The sequence below is a fragment of the Carya illinoinensis genome, chromosome 8 (assembly GCF_018687715.1).
Source record: "Carya illinoinensis cultivar Pawnee chromosome 8, C.illinoinensisPawnee_v1, whole genome shotgun sequence".
Lineage (NCBI taxonomy): Eukaryota > Viridiplantae > Streptophyta > Magnoliopsida > Fagales > Juglandaceae > Carya > Carya illinoinensis.
Window position 1 is genome coordinate 15571730 of NC_056759.1, and position 17177 is coordinate 15588906.

The following is a 17177-nucleotide window of genomic DNA, read 5'->3' on the forward strand; positions in this document are numbered from 1 at the left end:
ATAAAAAAAAAAAAATCCTCCAACTGACATCTAGAGGTATGTACAATATCATTGATCATCTTCAAAACCGAGAGAAGAGATTATCCAAATCCTCCAAGTGCATGCCAATATTCCAGATAAAACCCAAATCAATGTCCATGTCGAATTCATTAACCTATTTCGTGCAATCTAGTCTAAAGGCATGTAAATCCACCATTGATCATAACAAAAAATTCAACAAAAGAGGCTACGACATGCATAAAATTAGGGGTAATTTGCTTGTAAAAAAAAAAAAAAACCCTAAATTGTTCTAGGGCAGCACCATTCAGGGGAAATAAGACCCAAATTTCTATCACCGAAGAGTAGGAATGGAAGATGAAATCACCTGCAAGCTAGGGCTTTCGGATTGTGTTGTTGATAAATTTGTGTTGGTGATGAATCCATAGCAGAGAGAACCGTGAAGAGCAGAGCTGTGAAGAGTAGAAATCCAGCCGGGAGCAACGAGAGAGAGAAACGATATGGGGGTCGTGCCGTGAGCAACACGAGCCATTCGAGAAGAAGGAGAAACGACGGTGAAGAGAGAACTGAAAAGAAAGAAGAGAAAGAAAAACCAAAGTGGAAGAAAGAGCCGTTCGGGATCCTCGGATGTGCCATTCCAATGAGAGAGAAAAAAGAAATAATAAAAATAATCTTTGAAGAATGAAAAGTACATCTTTAAACATGAATAACGACTATTCCTAGTTATTTAAAATTATGAATATAAATAAATAAATGTAGATAAAATTGTGGCAAGTTTATTCAAATTTGACTTCAAAAATGAAGATGAATAAACCATTGCTAGTGTTCTAAGACATGTACAAAGAAGTTTTATAAAAATAAAATAAAATTTATAAACTAACGTGAATTTATGTGATACGTTAAATATATTTTATAATCTAACATACCACATAAAATTATGTCAATTTGTATAAACAATGGATTTAAACCATTGCATGTATAAAATAGAGAGAAGTACTATGTATAAAATTTTTTTATAAAAATAAACTTATAAATTAATGTGAATTCATGTGATACATTAATTCTATTTTATAATGAAAATAAATTTACAATCTAACGTATATTATATCAAACCACGTCAATTTATATATTTTATTTTATAAAATTTATTTATGGCTAAAAAATTTATCTAAACAAATCGCCTGGTGGACTGAAAGAAAAGTACAAACCAAATTGGAAAGCGGATATTTTCAACCTTAGTTTATACGATCGATGTACCGCACTACCAAAAAAAAAAATGATATATTTTGACATTTGTATAATAAAACGCCTTAATCATACGCTTTTTACACTACAAGAAAAACAGGTAATTGCGACCATTTTATAGCAACAAAAAGAGTATTAGCAACTAATTTTGATTGCTAATACTCTTTTCGTTGCTATAAAGTGGTCGCAATTGCCTGTTTTTCTTGTAGTGTTATTTATTTTATTTTTTTAGACTCATATCATATGTTAATTTAAAGCCACTATGGGCTTTAGATATAGCGACAATAAAAGTTTGCCCTTTAATTATGATGGCATACTTTGGAATTCTTTATATCTCTCTGGGGAACATTTTTCTGAAGATTTGGTTGTGTGGTTCGACTGTCGAGCATTTTATGAATGTTTGGGTTTTAATTAGTACCCTTTGAGCTTTGAATTATCGTGAATTTTTACTGCCAACCAAAAAAAAAAAAAATGTATTGTTTAGATATTTCGAGGAATAGTTTCGATCGAGTTAGGTTTAGATATTGAGAAGTGTTGAGTTGTGTTGTAAATAGTAATAAAAAAATAGGTGAAAAGTAATAATAGAATATTAAATAACAGTAAAAAGTAAAGAATAGTAATAAAAAGTAGATAAAAAGTAATACTAAAATAATAAATAGTAGTTGAATATGTTGAGAAATGTTTTGTGCTTAGGCTGTCAAGGATTGTATAAATGTTGAAAAATTATACCCATCATTCTCACATCACACACCACACATAGTTTTTTAATTTTTAATTTTTTTTCTTATCAAATGTGTAATGTATGGATGATGAGTAGACGAATTCAATTAGTTTAAGAATAATAAAACCAAATTTTAAAAAAAATTAAAAATTTAAAAAAAATGTGTAGTATGTGGTAATTAAAGCAACATTTGGTAATAGAATATTATATATGCTTAGCTTTTTAGAAAGTCAGAAAATATGGAATTCTTGGAATCACAGATTTTAGATTCATGCTTGTGACCCAATCGAGAGAGAATGAAGGAAAATCTTAAGCTTGTGCTACAAAATGTTGAAGGTCTAAAAATATGATTGCTTTAGTTGCATATGCATTTTTGTGCTACTTAATTGTTAATGGATTATGTAATTGCAAATAAAATGGGTAATTTGGTTAATAGAAGAGGAAAACAACCTACTTTAAATTATCCAAATGTAAACCAAGATTACTTTCAGCTACAATAAACTAGCTCTTGTGGTTATATTTGATATTTACTGTAGTTCAACCAAAACATTAAAAAATTATTTCTTTCTTCCATAAACACTTTCTCTCTTCCATATATTTGATATTTTATTCTTATTTTTTATTAATAAATGAATAATCTAATGTGAAAAAAAGGTTTCGAATGAAATAGTCAAATGTAAAATCATATAATATTATGTAAATTATGAATTTGTATTTGGATAATCCAATGTAAATGCCTAAAATGTTAGATGTTTGCAAAGATGCTTTCTTTCTCTCTAGATTTTGACAGTATGGTATTAACATCATGTATATGGTTGTGTACGAGTAAACTTTGACATGGGCGACTTTTACTAGTATAATACCTATTTCATTACGAGTAAGCCTCTCATGACTCTGAGCATAATCTCTCTCTCTCTCTCTCTCAAACTTGGTATTTTCAACAGAGAGTAGGGGACCTCCTTCTCCTCTCTCTCCATCAACCTCCTTTGTCCATAAAGTTATTTCCCATTTATTTGTTGTTTTGTTTTTGGAAAAGACAAATTTGTAATTTTTCAGCAACATCCAAGAGACACTAGCACGATGAGAAGCCTTCCATGCCGTCGATACTTTAGAGAGATGTAAGAATAAGCAAAGAAGAAAATAACAGAGAAGAAGAAAAATAATAGAGAGAGAACGTGTGGAGGAAAAACTGATCCTTCTATTCCATCGTGTATTTTGGCTGTACATGGTGCTGTTGCTTTATACTACAAGAGGGAAAACAAATCCTAACTAACTAAGGAATATTCTGGACAGCTATATAATGAAATTACATAAGGGTACATTACATATCAGCTAAGGGAAGGACATTCTAGTAAATGGACAGATAAATTATTACAAACAACTTGTGTATCAGCTGGTGATTGAGTCTTCATATCAGCACCATCTATGCTGCCACGAGGAGCAGATTCTTCATCATCTGGAGATGTGGGGACACTGATGTCATTCTGTATATGCTGCTCTAATACCCCCCACAAGATGGAGAATAGATATCAGCTATTCCCATCTTGGAGAGGTGTGAAAACAACAGGTAAGATGGCAGGGATTTGGTGAATATATCAGCAAGTTGGGAATGTGTAGAGACATGTGTAGTTTTGATGCAACCTTCGAGGATTTTATCGCGGATCAAGTGACAATCCACCTCAATGTGTTTTGTCTTTTCATGAAAAACGGGTTGGCTGCTATGTACAGGGCAGCTTGGTTGTCACAAAACAAGTTAGCAGCATGTGGATGAGGGATAGATAAATCAGTGAATAATTGTCTAAGCCAAGTAAATTCAGTAGTAATAGAGGCCATGGCACGGTATTCTGCCTCAGCAGAAGATCTTGACACTACTGTCTGCTTCTTTGATCTCCAAGAGATGAGGGAATGGCCTAGAAGGATGCAATAACCAGTCACTGATTTTCTGGTATCAGGGCAAGATGCCCAATCTGAATCACAGTAGCCTCTTAGGGAAGAAGATGAAGACAGAAGGATCCCTTGACTAGGTGAGTTTTTAAGGTATCTTAATACCTTGTGGGCTGTAGCAAGGTGGGAGGTGGAAGGATGATCCATGAACTGACTTAGGACCTGTGTTGGGTAGCTAATGTCTGGTCTTGTAATTGTAAGGTAAACGAGACGACCAATTAGCTGTCTGTAGGGAGTAGGATCTGTCAAGGGTGTGCCACAAGACTTGCTGAGTTTATGGTTTTGGTCCATTGGAATTTTTAATGGTTTGGAGGCCAACATACCTGAATCAGTAAGAAGATCTAAAACATATTTTCTTTGGCAGAGGTGAATGCCAGTAGGAGATCGAGCAACCTCTATGCCTAGAAAATATCTTAGACATCCAAGGTTTTTAATTTTGAATTGGTTGTTCAAAAAAGTCTTAAGATCAGATATGGATTTGAGGGAATTGCTGGCAACTACTATGTCATTGACATAGACTAGTAGTGCAGTAGATGTGGTGGCAGTGATGTATGTGAAGAGGCTGTAATTAGCCTTTGACTGGGTAAAACCAAAGGAGATTAGAGAAGCTGAGAACTTGTCATACCATTGACGTGAGGCCTGTTTGAGGCCATAAAGGCTTCTGAGCAGTTTGCATACTTGACCAGGAGATCCCTTTGTGTAACCTGGTGGCTTCCTCATGTAGATTTCTTCATTGAGCTCACCATTAAGGAAGGCATTGTTGACATCAAATTGTTGAAGATGCCAACCCTTAATGGCAGCTAAGGCTAGAATAGTTCTAACAGTAACAATTTTCACTACAGGTGAAAAAGTCTCATGGTAATCTACCCCTTTCTGCTGGGTGAAACCTTTGGCAACCAATCTTGCCTTCTTTCTTTCAACAGTGCCATTAGAATGGTATTTTGTTTTGAAAACATATTTGCAATCAATTGGTGTTTTTCCAGGGGGTAAGTCAGTGAGGATCCAGGTTTGGTTAAGTTCTAGAGCCTCAAGTTCAATTTCAATTGCTTTACACTAGTCAGGGTCCTTGGCAGCTTGTTTGTAAGTTTGTGGATCATGATGAGATGAAATGGTGGCAGAAAATAATGAAAGGGCAGGGGATAAATGCTTATATGAAATGGAAGAAGATAAGGGAAAAGAGATACCTGATGGAGAAGATGCCATGTCCACTGACTGGGAGAGTGAGATAGAACTAGCTTGCTGACAATGAAAGTCCTGGAGGTATTGTGGGGCTCTTCTAGTACGAGTGGATCTCCTGAGAATAGGTTGGGATGGGAAATCTGAAATATGTGATATGGGAAAAGCAGGAGAAAAGGGAGGTGTTGGTAAGCAATTTTCTGAAGGGGAAGACAGATTAGTAGAAGTAGGAAGGGATATGGGAAAAGTAGGAGAAGGCATTGAGGAAGGAGAAGAGGGAGGTGTTGGTATACAATTTTCTTAAGGGGAAGACAGATTAGTAGAAGTAGGAAGTGATATGGGAGAAGTAGGAGAAGGCATTGAGGAAGGAGAAGAGGGAGGTGTCAGTATACAATTTTCTGAAGGGGAAGACAGATTAGTAGAAGTAGGAGGTGATATGAGAGGAGCAGGAGAAGGCATTGAGGAAGGAGAAATATAAGATTCAGAAAAATGTGATGAATGGGAGGTAAGATGAAAAGGGAAAACATATTCATGGAAAGTAACATCTCTAGAGATGAAAACTGTCTTAGAATTGATGTCAAGCAATTTGTAACCTTTGACCCCAAAGGGATAACCAAGAAAGACACATTGTCTGCCACGAGGGGCAAACTTGGTTCTGTGTTGAGATAGAGTAGAGGCAAAGCACAGGCAACCAAAAATTCTCATGTGAGAATAGGTGGGAGCTGTGTTGAAAAGAATCTCAAAAGGGGTTTTGTTGGAAAGTAAGGGGTTGGGAATTCGATTAATTATATATGTGGCAGTGAGAATGCAGTCAGTCTAGTAGATGTTGGGAAGGTTAGATTGTATTTTGAGAGATCGAGCTATGTTTAAAATATGTTGGTGCTTTCTTTCAGCAACCCCATTCTGTTGAGGGGTTGCCACACAAGTCCTATGGTGAATGATGCCATTTTTATTAAAGAAGTCATTCATTTGAAACTCAAGACCATTGTCGCTTCTAAGAATTTTGACTTTTGTTTGAAATTGGGTTTCTACTAAATTGCAAAAGGCTTCAATACATGATCTGGTGTGAGATTTAGCTTTAAGCAAGTAGGTCCAGGTGCTTTTAGAAAAGTCATCTACAATTGTTAAAAAATATTTTGAGCCATCATATGCTTCAACTGAGTTGGGACCCCATATGTCACAGTGTATAAGTTCAAAAATGCTTTTGGTTTTATAAGTACTGTTAGGAAATGGAAGCCTATGATGTTTGGCAATAGGGCACACATGACATGGATGAGTATCAGAGATAGTAAAGATGTGATTCTTGATAGAGGAATCTGGTATTATATTTAATCTTGAAATGGGAGTATGTCCCAGTCTACAATGCCAGAGATTAGAAACTTGATCAACATCTTTCAAAACAGCAGAAACAGAAATGGTTTTATGTAAAGAAAATGAAAAATGGTCAAGAAGCGACAATGGTCTTGAGTTTCAAATGAATGACTTTTTTAATAAAAAAGGCATCATTCACCATAGGACTTGTGTGGCAACCCCCCAACAAAATGGGGTTGCTGAAAGAAAGCACCAACATATTTTAAACATAGCTCGATCTCTCAAAATCCAATCTAACCTTCCCAACATCTACTGGACTGACTGCATTCTCACTGCCACAGAGTGAGAAACTTCTGCTATGGCTACTGAAAAACCTGGCTTTGATGCCATTTAAGAATAAGCAAAGAAGAAAATAACAGAGAAGAAGAAAAATAACAGAGAGAGAATGTGTGGAGGAAAAACTGATCCTTCTATTCCATCGTGTATTTTGGTTGTACATGGTGCTATTGCTTTATACTACAAGAGGGAAAACAAATCCTAACTAACTAAGGAATATTCTGGACAGCTATATAATGAAATTACATAAGGGTACATTACATATCAGCTAAGGGAAGGACATTCTAGTAAATGGACAGATAAATTATTACAAACAACTTGTGTATCAGCTGGTGATTGAGTCTTCATATCAGCACCATCTATGCTGCCACGAGGAGCAAATTCTTCATCATCTGGAGATGTGGGGACACTGATGTCATTCTGTATATGCTGTCTAATAAGAGAAGTAGCAGTTTTCTAATAAAATCTGCGCGTGACTCTCGCGTGTCACCCACATCCGTGCATGGGTCTCATGCTCCACCTCTTCTAGAAGCTTTTCTTGCCGCACTCCCCAGACTAATAGCTTTGCAACTATTAGATCCTCCAGATCTAATTGTTGTAACTGTAAGGAGATAAGCACGTGAGTCCCATCCACCATCATAGATTTCAGTGTCTATTGGAGTTGGTCTAAACTATAATCTATTCATTTTCGTTTTTATCTTATTGTTTTTTCTAAATTTTGTTGAGATACTCTTTTAAATCTAAAGGGTTTAATAAAAAATTCGAATTGTCGGCCCGACAATCACCACCCCCTTTTTAATCCCTTAGAAGTCTTTTTCCATTGCAATCCATGAGCCCCACCTTTTACTTTTACTTATAGTGCGAGAATCACATATATTTCTTTAGAAAACTATGGAATCTTGCAACAGTGTATAACTAGATGAATTTAGAATTTTTTTTATTTGGCTTTTTATTATAAGAGTTATCTTACTTGGCTACAGGCCGATCATGAAGACGAGACAGTGAACCTCCCCAACAGTTACTTCAAGATAAAATGCAATCACTAAACTCACCATGGCCTTTAGATCTCTGTTCATAGGTCCTACTCTCGGATTGTATAAAAATCACCATTTTGTGCAACTCCCGCTTAGCGAAGAAGGGTAGGAAACATTTATTTACTTCCAATGCCCAATTCTTTCTCTTTTTATATAGTGCTGCACTAGTTAAACAATTGTATTTGCCAGGGTCTTCTTACCTTTTATTCGTGTATTTCTATATCCTTTAATTATAATATATCGAGCTTGCTTAGGAAAAAAAAAACAAAACAAGAAAACCTCTCATGGATCTGGGAGCTACGTAAGCGCCATCAGTAAAATGTTGCTTCCATCTACAATACAGTTCCTAAGAACAAGTAGCCTGTTATCATGTGTACCTACTTCTTATGGTTGTGAGAGTATGCATTTTCTTATTTCCAATGCTCGCAATATGCAAGACTTTGCATCCCCGTTATATTTTTGTGTTTGGGTTTGAAATAATCAAATGAATGCATAAAAACAAAATGTCAAGAGTACACAAAAAAACACAGCTGAGAAATCATTTTTAAAGAATATGTGAAAAATGAGAGTGGGTATTGATTTTGCCACTCATACAAAGTATTAAGTGAAAGCAAAGTGTAATAACCCAACCTAATATTATTAGAAACGGAATAAAGATAATTTTATTTGGTATAAATTAAATTTAATGAACCATATTAGATAAGCTCATGAATTATAAATTTATTGAGGTTGGTTGAGAATTCTTAATGGGCCAATAGGCCTAAGAGCTTACGTTAAGGTTTGTTGGGGTTAAGTGAATAATTTTAAATAGTGTTAAAGGATTAATATTTTTAGAAAGGGAAATTGAGATTTATTGAAAATTTTTGAATCGGCCACAGGCTTAAAAATTTATTTGAGTTAGAGCCCATTTAATATTTATGAAACAAATGGACTCATATTTAGCAAAAAAAAATAAGCTACAGAATTATTTTAAAAGCCTATAAATAGTTATTGGACTAATTGGGCCTTTTTGGACTCAAGAACCGGCCCATTAGAGTTTATTATTAAGTCGTTCTGCTATAAAAATGCAGGTAAGTCCAAGAATTTATCTAGCCCCGTTAATTGTCCCAACCCAGTTGCTAAGCCTGAATGGGCCCTTAAAAGTCTACAAATAGGCCCATGTTTAGACCAAATAGACTCAAAGAAACCATAGGACCCATGGGTCAAGCCCATAAAAGGGACCCATTCTATGAAACCCATGGGCCCAACCCGTATACTTATAAATACAAAGACCCACACGTATAAATCTCCTACCCAATGCAAATATATTCATCAACCACCATAGACTGGTTGCCGGAAGTCCCTTCTAGTTCTTCCCCAACCAACCCCGCACGGCAGCCCCCTTCTCATGGCCAACAGCTCCCTCGTTCAACAACTTATAAAACTAGTAGAGAAGCAACACAGCAATCCTCATAACCAAAACCAGCTCTTCACGTTGCTGACCACAAAACCATGATGGGCCACCTGACCTGCCAACTTAAAACGATTCATTCCACTCCTTAAAGAGAACTTGCCGGAATGATCAGTTTCTTGAGGGGATTAAAAGAGGTCGAAATAAAAGGTCATGTACATTAAGTCAATATTTCCAAAGCGAAAAAGAAGCTTCGAAACTGACTTCTGCATTGACAGTAGTGCTACTAATTAAACGTGCAGAAACGTACGTGAGGACCAACATATATCATACGTGTCTCGGCACGCAGGTCCGCAACAGAATCTTGCATAACCCTCTCGTGATAGAGATGGACATGCAAAAAATGAGTCATTTTCAGAGATCACTTTGAATTTGTTCTCTTTTATGATGTGCTCCACTAGGATATGTTCCATCACTTGTCTATTCAACTAGGACATATAAAATATATATATATATATATATATATATGTATATGTTTCACCGCCATGAGGCTTACCACGTGGCACCCACAATATCATGTATGAAAGTAATATTTCAGCCCGCATCTTTAATTAACCAAATCTCTTCTAGGGATATAATTAATTAATGAAGGAAGGATAACAACGGAACCATCTTTATCTAATCCATTGAACATCTTTCTTTAATAAAACAAAGCAAGCTAGAGATCAGTAGAGAAAAAATAACCCATGTATACGTATGATATGGGCAAAAATTAAGATATAGGCACTTCTCTTTAAGACCCAAGCAACAGTGACATGAGACAGGATATCAAAACAAATTAAATGGTTACCCATGTGTGATATCCCAACATTAGGAATGATAAATTACGTACGTAAGACATGATCAGAGAGTTGCCACTATCCCATTCAGCTTTTTCTGTCGTGTTGAATTCGGTGTTCACGGTTAAAGGAAAATTAGGTTGTGAAGTAACAGTATAATTGCAAGAAGTATATTTTTCATATTTGTCAAGCACGCATGCTTGAATTGTGCAAGATTACAAACAAATAGCGCATAAGCAGTTGGATCTTTGCTTAAGTTAACAAGGTTGGTACGTAATACATAAAAGAGTTTTTGAGTGATGGAGCTTGAGGTTTTACAGTTCAAAAGCCTCACGGCTTGTGCAGAAAATGAAAAGGATTGATGCAGATCATGAGTAGTACTTGGATAAGGTTGGAATAAAGGTTTATACTTTTTACTGATTGATGTAATTAGAAAATAGTTAGTTTTTAGGTCTAAAGAAAACTTTAATCTGCTGTCACTGTTTCACTGATTATTTCCGCCGAGATTTTTGACATTTATATATTCCTTTTTCTCAGGTTTTCCATACTTTTTCTTCGTGTTTCATGATGCATGGTTGGCCGGCCAATTCGCATTTCTGGTCATGTGTTTTTAGTGATTTTTAACTCATGATTTCTCATTTCGACTTACTTTTTGGCAATCATTTTTCGCTGCAAGCTTATAAACAATAAAGATATGCGTTTACAATATTCATGATGATCAAGTTTGTAATAAGCTGATCCAAGCAAATAAAGAAAACTTAAAAATTTTCCTGTCTGAAAGAAAGTATTTTATTTAGAAATCAAGTAGATCTCTTTACTATAAGTCTAAAGGAAAATGTTACTATACTCCCTATTTTAAAACATAAACATAAAAAGGTAGAATGAATATAAAATTCTAGTTTTCATCTTTTTACTTTTGTCTGAACTATTTTATTTTGAATATATATTTTTTTAAATAAATCATGTGACACTACTTTGTGATATCGCATCAATAAAACAAATTTAATGATATAAATTAAACCAAATAGCAGCATTAACCAAAATCTAAAAAGAAACTAAAAGCAAATCAGTTCATCACACTTGAATATATATATCATATGACCGAAGAACAGCATTTTCGCTTAGAAAAAAAAAGTACAGCATTTTTACGGAATTCAACGACACATCTTATGCAGAAAATGGCCACTGTGCAAGAAGCAGCCTCCCAAACCCTCTTCTTATATTACTTTTCATCCAAGCCTTTCGGCACTGTCACGACCAGTTCTCCACCGCTGCTATACCTAGCGCTCGCCATGTCTAGCCTCGTCGAAGCCGGGAGGCGGAATCGCCAAAGATCGAACTTTAGTTCATCCAAGAATGGGCTGCCCACTCCTCTGATCACGATCTTCGTCACGCCCGGGAAGATTTTGATCGTGTGCGCCCTTACATCGCCAGCTATAGTTGTGTGATCGGTGTTGGCTGGGGTGGCAGCGGTGAAGCGGAAAGAGTCGGAGGTTTCCTCCACCGAAACGTCGGCGCTCGAGTGGATCGGGAGCTCGAGGACTCTGGCAAACACGTGGGGGAGTCTCCGGAGCTTTTTCGAAGCGTCTTCGTATTGGGAGGCTATGTTTCGTTTGCTTAGGATCGAGGGGACCTTCATGGCAGACGTTGGGTTTCAAGACAATTTCCAAGTTTTCTTGGTGGGTGTGAAGAAAATGACTGAATTTTTTAGGAAGAAGAACACAGGGAATAGCGGTTGGAGTTTCGTAAGAGAAAGCACGATGAGAGAGAGAGAGAGATAGAGAGAGAGAGAGAGAGAGAGAGAGAGAGAGAGAGAGAGATTCTTAGCGTTGTGGTGGGGGAGTGGAGTACGAAGAATAAGAGGGAGGAAGGGGCAGTGATTGAAGTGATTCGTTTGATTGGGTTTTGGTCTTTTGTATAGTGGATCCATGCGAAATCCTTGCAATGCTTAAAGCGTTAAATAGCAATACCATTTTTCTATCTTCTATACAGTTTGTTTTTCCATAATGGTAATTCACATGATATAGCCTTTGTTTCTCAGATGACTAACACAAGAGGGGGGTGAATTGAGTTGTATTTAAAAAAAATAACAATTTAAATCAAATATATAATATAAAATATAAACAAAATATGAAATAACAATAAATATAAAGAGTAAGGGTAAGAGAGAAGCAAACTCAGTATGTTAACGAGGTTCGGCCCCACTGCCTACGTCTTCGCCTCAAGCTACCCCTTGAGGATTCCCAAATTCACTATTCAATCTCCTTCAGATGGAGATTGAAACCTATTACACCTTTGAACAACACCGCTACAAAGGATCCGTGTAGAACACCCTCTACACTTGCAATCACCTTTCACGTGGTGATTCAACTATTCCCCGTGTAGAATACTTTCTACACACACAAGGGTTATACACACCCTTTTTCTGATACAAAGCTGATAGTGGGTAAGTTATCAGAAAACACTCCTCAATGAGTGAAATAAGAACAATACAGCGCAAACTATATCTCTCAAAATGAACAAGGATTAATACTCAATGCTTAGAGAAGAGAGAATGAAAACTTTGAATGAATGTTGTATGCTCTTGGTGTTGTGAATGTGAAGCTCTCAAATGATCTATTTATAGGCATATGAGACTTCATATTCAAATTTAAAAAGATTCACATGTCAAAGACAACATCATTCACTTTTTCAAAAAATTTAAATAAAAGGTTCTTCTTTTTCAATTGTCAAAGACAACATCATTCACTTTTTCAAAGAATTCAAATAAAAGGTTCTTCTTTTTCAATTGTCAAAGACAACATCATTCACTTTTTCAAAAAAATCAAACCTAATCTTTTACTTTTGGCATATGACAAAATGAGCACACTTTCATTTTCAAAAAATTCAAACCTAATCTTTTACTTTTTGTATAAGTCTAAAAAAGTATCAATCACTTTTGAAAATATTCAAATAAAACATGCACATGTGAAAGATGACAATCAATCATCTTTAATATTTTCAAAGTTCAACCCTTTAATCAAGACATGCACATGCAAAAGATGACAATCAATCATCTTTCAAAATTTTCAAATTTAATTTTCAAAAATATTCATGCACATGTAGAAAATGTATTTTAATGCTTTATGATAAAATATTAATTTTGAGCATTAATCTTAATTTCGAATTTTGAAGAGATTTACAACATTACTCTATAATTTTAATGTGAACTTGTTCCCTTCTTGCTCATGCTTGTTTCCTTGATGTGCTTGACTCCATTGTGTAGACAACTTGAGCTTGAAACTTCTTTATTTTTTGAATTCATTTGTTATCATCAAAATCCATGTGTAAATATATAATTACACAAAACTTGAAATTTTGGGTTCAACAGCCTTTTTTGGATGTTGATAATAGGGCTGTGCATAAAAGGCCTTGGGCCCTATCCGTCCATAATACCTGACATGATCAACTCGTATAAAATCGGTTTCACCGGGTCAAACTCTAATACGGGTTTAAAGACCACATTGTCCGTCGAAACCAATCCACCGAAAACGCCCCATTAGAGCCTCTCCAGTTCTTCTCAAACCCTATCCACTGACTCCATTCCTCCTCCCCGTTAGCTGTCGCCGTTGACGTTCACTGTTGCTGTTCGTCGTTATCATTTGTCGTTCGTCGTTATCATTCACCTTGGCCGGGTTCCTACACCCCTTGTTAATCTTTCTTTTCTTTTTCTTTCTGTCCTTGCCTTGTGCTTCATCTTCGTTGTTTTCTTCCTTGTTTCCATACCATTTGTCGTCGTCGTCATCCATCGACGATGAGTTTTTGTGGGTGTTTAATGGTTGGAGTTCGTCAGATTCAAGGATGGCTCGTGGTGGGAGGGGGTAGTTGATCTCCTCAAACCAAGACTTGGGTTTGGAAAAGTTTAGGCATCTGAGGATTTTGGGTCTTGCTTGGCATCGGGAGAGTGGATCATTGGAGTCTGTCTTGAAAGATTGTTTGATATTCTTGGAATTTGGCTGGTTGATGTCGAGGACCAGATGATCATGAACGGGTTTAGAATGGGTTCGAACGATGAGAAACGGGTTTGGTGCTGCGACGGTTTCGGGCTTTACTGGTTTGTTCGTCTAGTGGTGGTTTCTAGAAGCCGACCACGGGTAGTTTTTGTTTCTGACAGATGGAAAACGCCCTAGTTTTTAAAGTCGGGTCATACGGGTTCGACCCGGTTTGGTTTTGTTCAGGTCGAGTCCGTCCGGTTAGCTTCCTAAAATGAGGTCTTGCGGGTCGGGTCGGGTACAAAACTGGCTTTATAAGGTCGGGTTGAAGGCCTAGTTGATAGTATTTTAGATCATCTGTAAAAAGTAATAAAATAGTTTGTGAATATTAATAAATTGTTTATGAATAGTAATGAATTATTTGTGAATAGTAATGAAATAGTCTGATAACATTTGTCTTTTCAAACATAATACCATTGCATAAATAGAAATTTATTTAACACATCAACGGGTATATCTAGAATGATAAAATGAAAGATGAAAAATTATATTTCCCATGCTAAAAATACTCTGTCCCTCCTTTAATTTAATTTAAGAAAAATTGTTAGATATTTTTATAATGCGAATATAAATTATAATTTTTAATTATTCTAGATTATTTTTTTAAAAAATAAGAGACTTTTTTTATTAGTCATAAATGTTCAAGTAACCCGTGATTAGGAAGCCATTTCAGTAAACATGGAGAGAAAAGTTTTAGAATTGGAAGAATGATCGAGGAAGATGGCTTTGGATATAGAGAATCTCCAATGTGAGAACGAAGTCCTAAATCGAAAAAGTGCCAGTTTTGAAGGAGACACCGCACCAAGCCATAACGAACAAACTAAAGTGGAATTGCAGAGCGCAGCTAGACCAAATTCTGATGGTGAAGAAAGGTGGAAAATGCACCAAGATTTACACAGCCTTATGGACAAATATGAGGAGATAGTTAGGAGAATAGGTGCATCTTCCTCTGTCGATCAACTACTCAACAACACAGATCTACCTTACATTGCGAAAATAATGGGAATGCCACTTCCTCCAAAGATCAAAGTTTTACAAGTCAAAATATATGATAGATCTAAGGATGCAGTCCAACATTTGGAGACATTTAAGGCCCATATGACGCTCCATGGTTTTCTCAAGGAGATTGCATGTCGAGCTTTTCCTTAACCCTTAGAGGAGCAGCAAATGGTGGTTTAGAGCCCTACAACTAGGTTTCTTAGATAGTTTTGAGGAATTTGATAAACAATTACTGACCCAATTCATGGCCAGCAATTCAACTGAGGTCGGGAGTCTCCTTGCCAAAAATTGTGCAAGGCATAAACGATGAAGGGGGGTCACGATTCAACTGAGGTAACACATCATTTCCAACCCCATGCACCTCAACATGATCTTCTTATGCCAAGGGTATTTTCCCAATGTCTTCTTAGGGCACCTTTGGGCCCTTAGAAGTGGACTCCAAGATTGCTGAATGTAGTACCACGTTGATGTTTACCTCTTCTTAGCGAAGGGTCTTAGACAGGTGACCACAAGTTGGTGATACCTGATGAACCTATTCATGGGAAGCTAGCCCAAGGGACTCAACATCCAAGACTAATGCCAAGTTAGCCTTTGCCTTATTGATAATCTCCTCGAAGATATCAAGAGTGGGCGAGGTTGGTCGAGTTGATTCATTGCCTTCCATGGGTAACGAAACTGACTGCTATTGTCCAACACCTAGAGGAATGAGAGCCTCACCATCAAAGTGAGACTCTCTGGTGCCTTCACCTTCACTATGAACTGAGTCACTATCCTGGTGCGGCCTCTTCCCATTCTGCTCTAGAGGAATGGAATGAGCTCTCTTCTACCCACGAGGGTTAGATGGCCTATTCAAAAATTGGTACCAACAATATGTGCATGATTCGATGACACCAAAAACTAGTCCATGTTGACCCAGGTAAGAAGAACATTAGACCAAGTGGCATCATTATTTTGTTCAACCCAAGAATAAATTAGGTGCATGCGAGTTTGCTCTTGGTTAGAAAGTGTGATGGCAAGGTTGTGATCATCAGGGACAACACCCTACAGAGGATGAACTAGAAACTCTGGACAGCTGGCTTCACTCATAGAGAAGTTCCAGCCTGTACTGAATCAAAGAAGAATTTCTTGTACCCCATCAAAAACATGCTTGTATAGAGAGCAACCCGTTTAGCAAACCCTTTCGAGTCAACAACTCCACGACGGGTTCCAAGCATATAAAAAACCATCAAATCTAGGACCCTTTAATGATTCTTCACTAAGTCCAGGTCGGCTTGAGAATTAGTCCCACACCAAGGATGCTTCTCAAAATTTTCAAGCAGTGCAAGCTAGCACCCCTAGACTTATTAAGGGAACCGTGTGAATGAGAGAAATGGGAACCATGGGCATCAAAGGGAAAAGCATTGCGGAGAGGCATCAATGGAGAAAGGAGTAGAGGTTGAGAGGAAGAACCAAATGGGACTTGGGGTTTGAAGGAAGGCACAATGACATAAAGCAATAAGAGTTTGGATGGTATTGAAACGGCAAGAAACCAAAATGCAAAAGAGGGAAGAAATTTTAAAGGATACAATGATGATTGAATGGCTCCCAAGAAGGGAATGATAGGTGTCATTGGCAGGAGGGCAATACAAGAATATCTCAAGATCCGCACTACACAAAAGGACATGTAAAGTAAGAAGGCACACACCACCCCAGATGTGGGAATGTGTTATCAAGAAAATGGCTGTGAATGAAGCAAAGCAAGCAAAAGGTCACTGAAATTATCCGGAATGGAGTGAAAATTTCCATCATATCCCTGTTATAGGAATTCACAGGATAGCTAGAGGGGCAAATATCTAGAATCATAGGCTTGCCCAACAAGAAACCAAGGTCATGGCCACCAAATATATAGATATATAATTTGTGTCTAGCCATAATTAATAATAATTTAATGATATAATGGCAAGGGATAATTTGAACAACCCCAAGAGTGATAATCACCTAGAATACTCATCGATGATACCAATCTCGTCCTTCACAGTAATAGATTCAAAGTACTAAAAACCCATAGTTTAACCATGATTAGAGAGGATTGAGCCATAAGGAAAATTGTGTGAGTTAAACACTCAATTTGTATAAATAGGGGTCAAAGCACATGCAAGAGGTAATTTTTAAATG

At 36.7% G+C, this 17177-nt stretch overlaps 1 protein-coding gene across 1 annotated transcript; it reads right to left on the reverse strand.

Annotated features, from left to right (window-relative positions):
- Nucleotides 1–11215: 11215 nt before the first annotated feature.
- LOC122274454 lies at nucleotides 11216–11632 on the reverse strand. Its single transcript, XM_043083490.1, has one exon. It carries the CDS (start codon nucleotides 11630–11632, stop codon nucleotides 11216–11218), a length of 417 nt encoding a protein of 138 aa, XP_042939424.1.
- Nucleotides 11633–17177: the final 5545 nt, after the last annotated feature.

Bases quoted from the DNA above. Each gene is read 5' to 3' on its own strand.
- LOC122274454 (XM_043083490.1), bottom strand. From the start codon at position 11,632: ATGAAGGTCCCCTCGATCCTAAGCAAACGAAACATAGCCTCCCAATAC.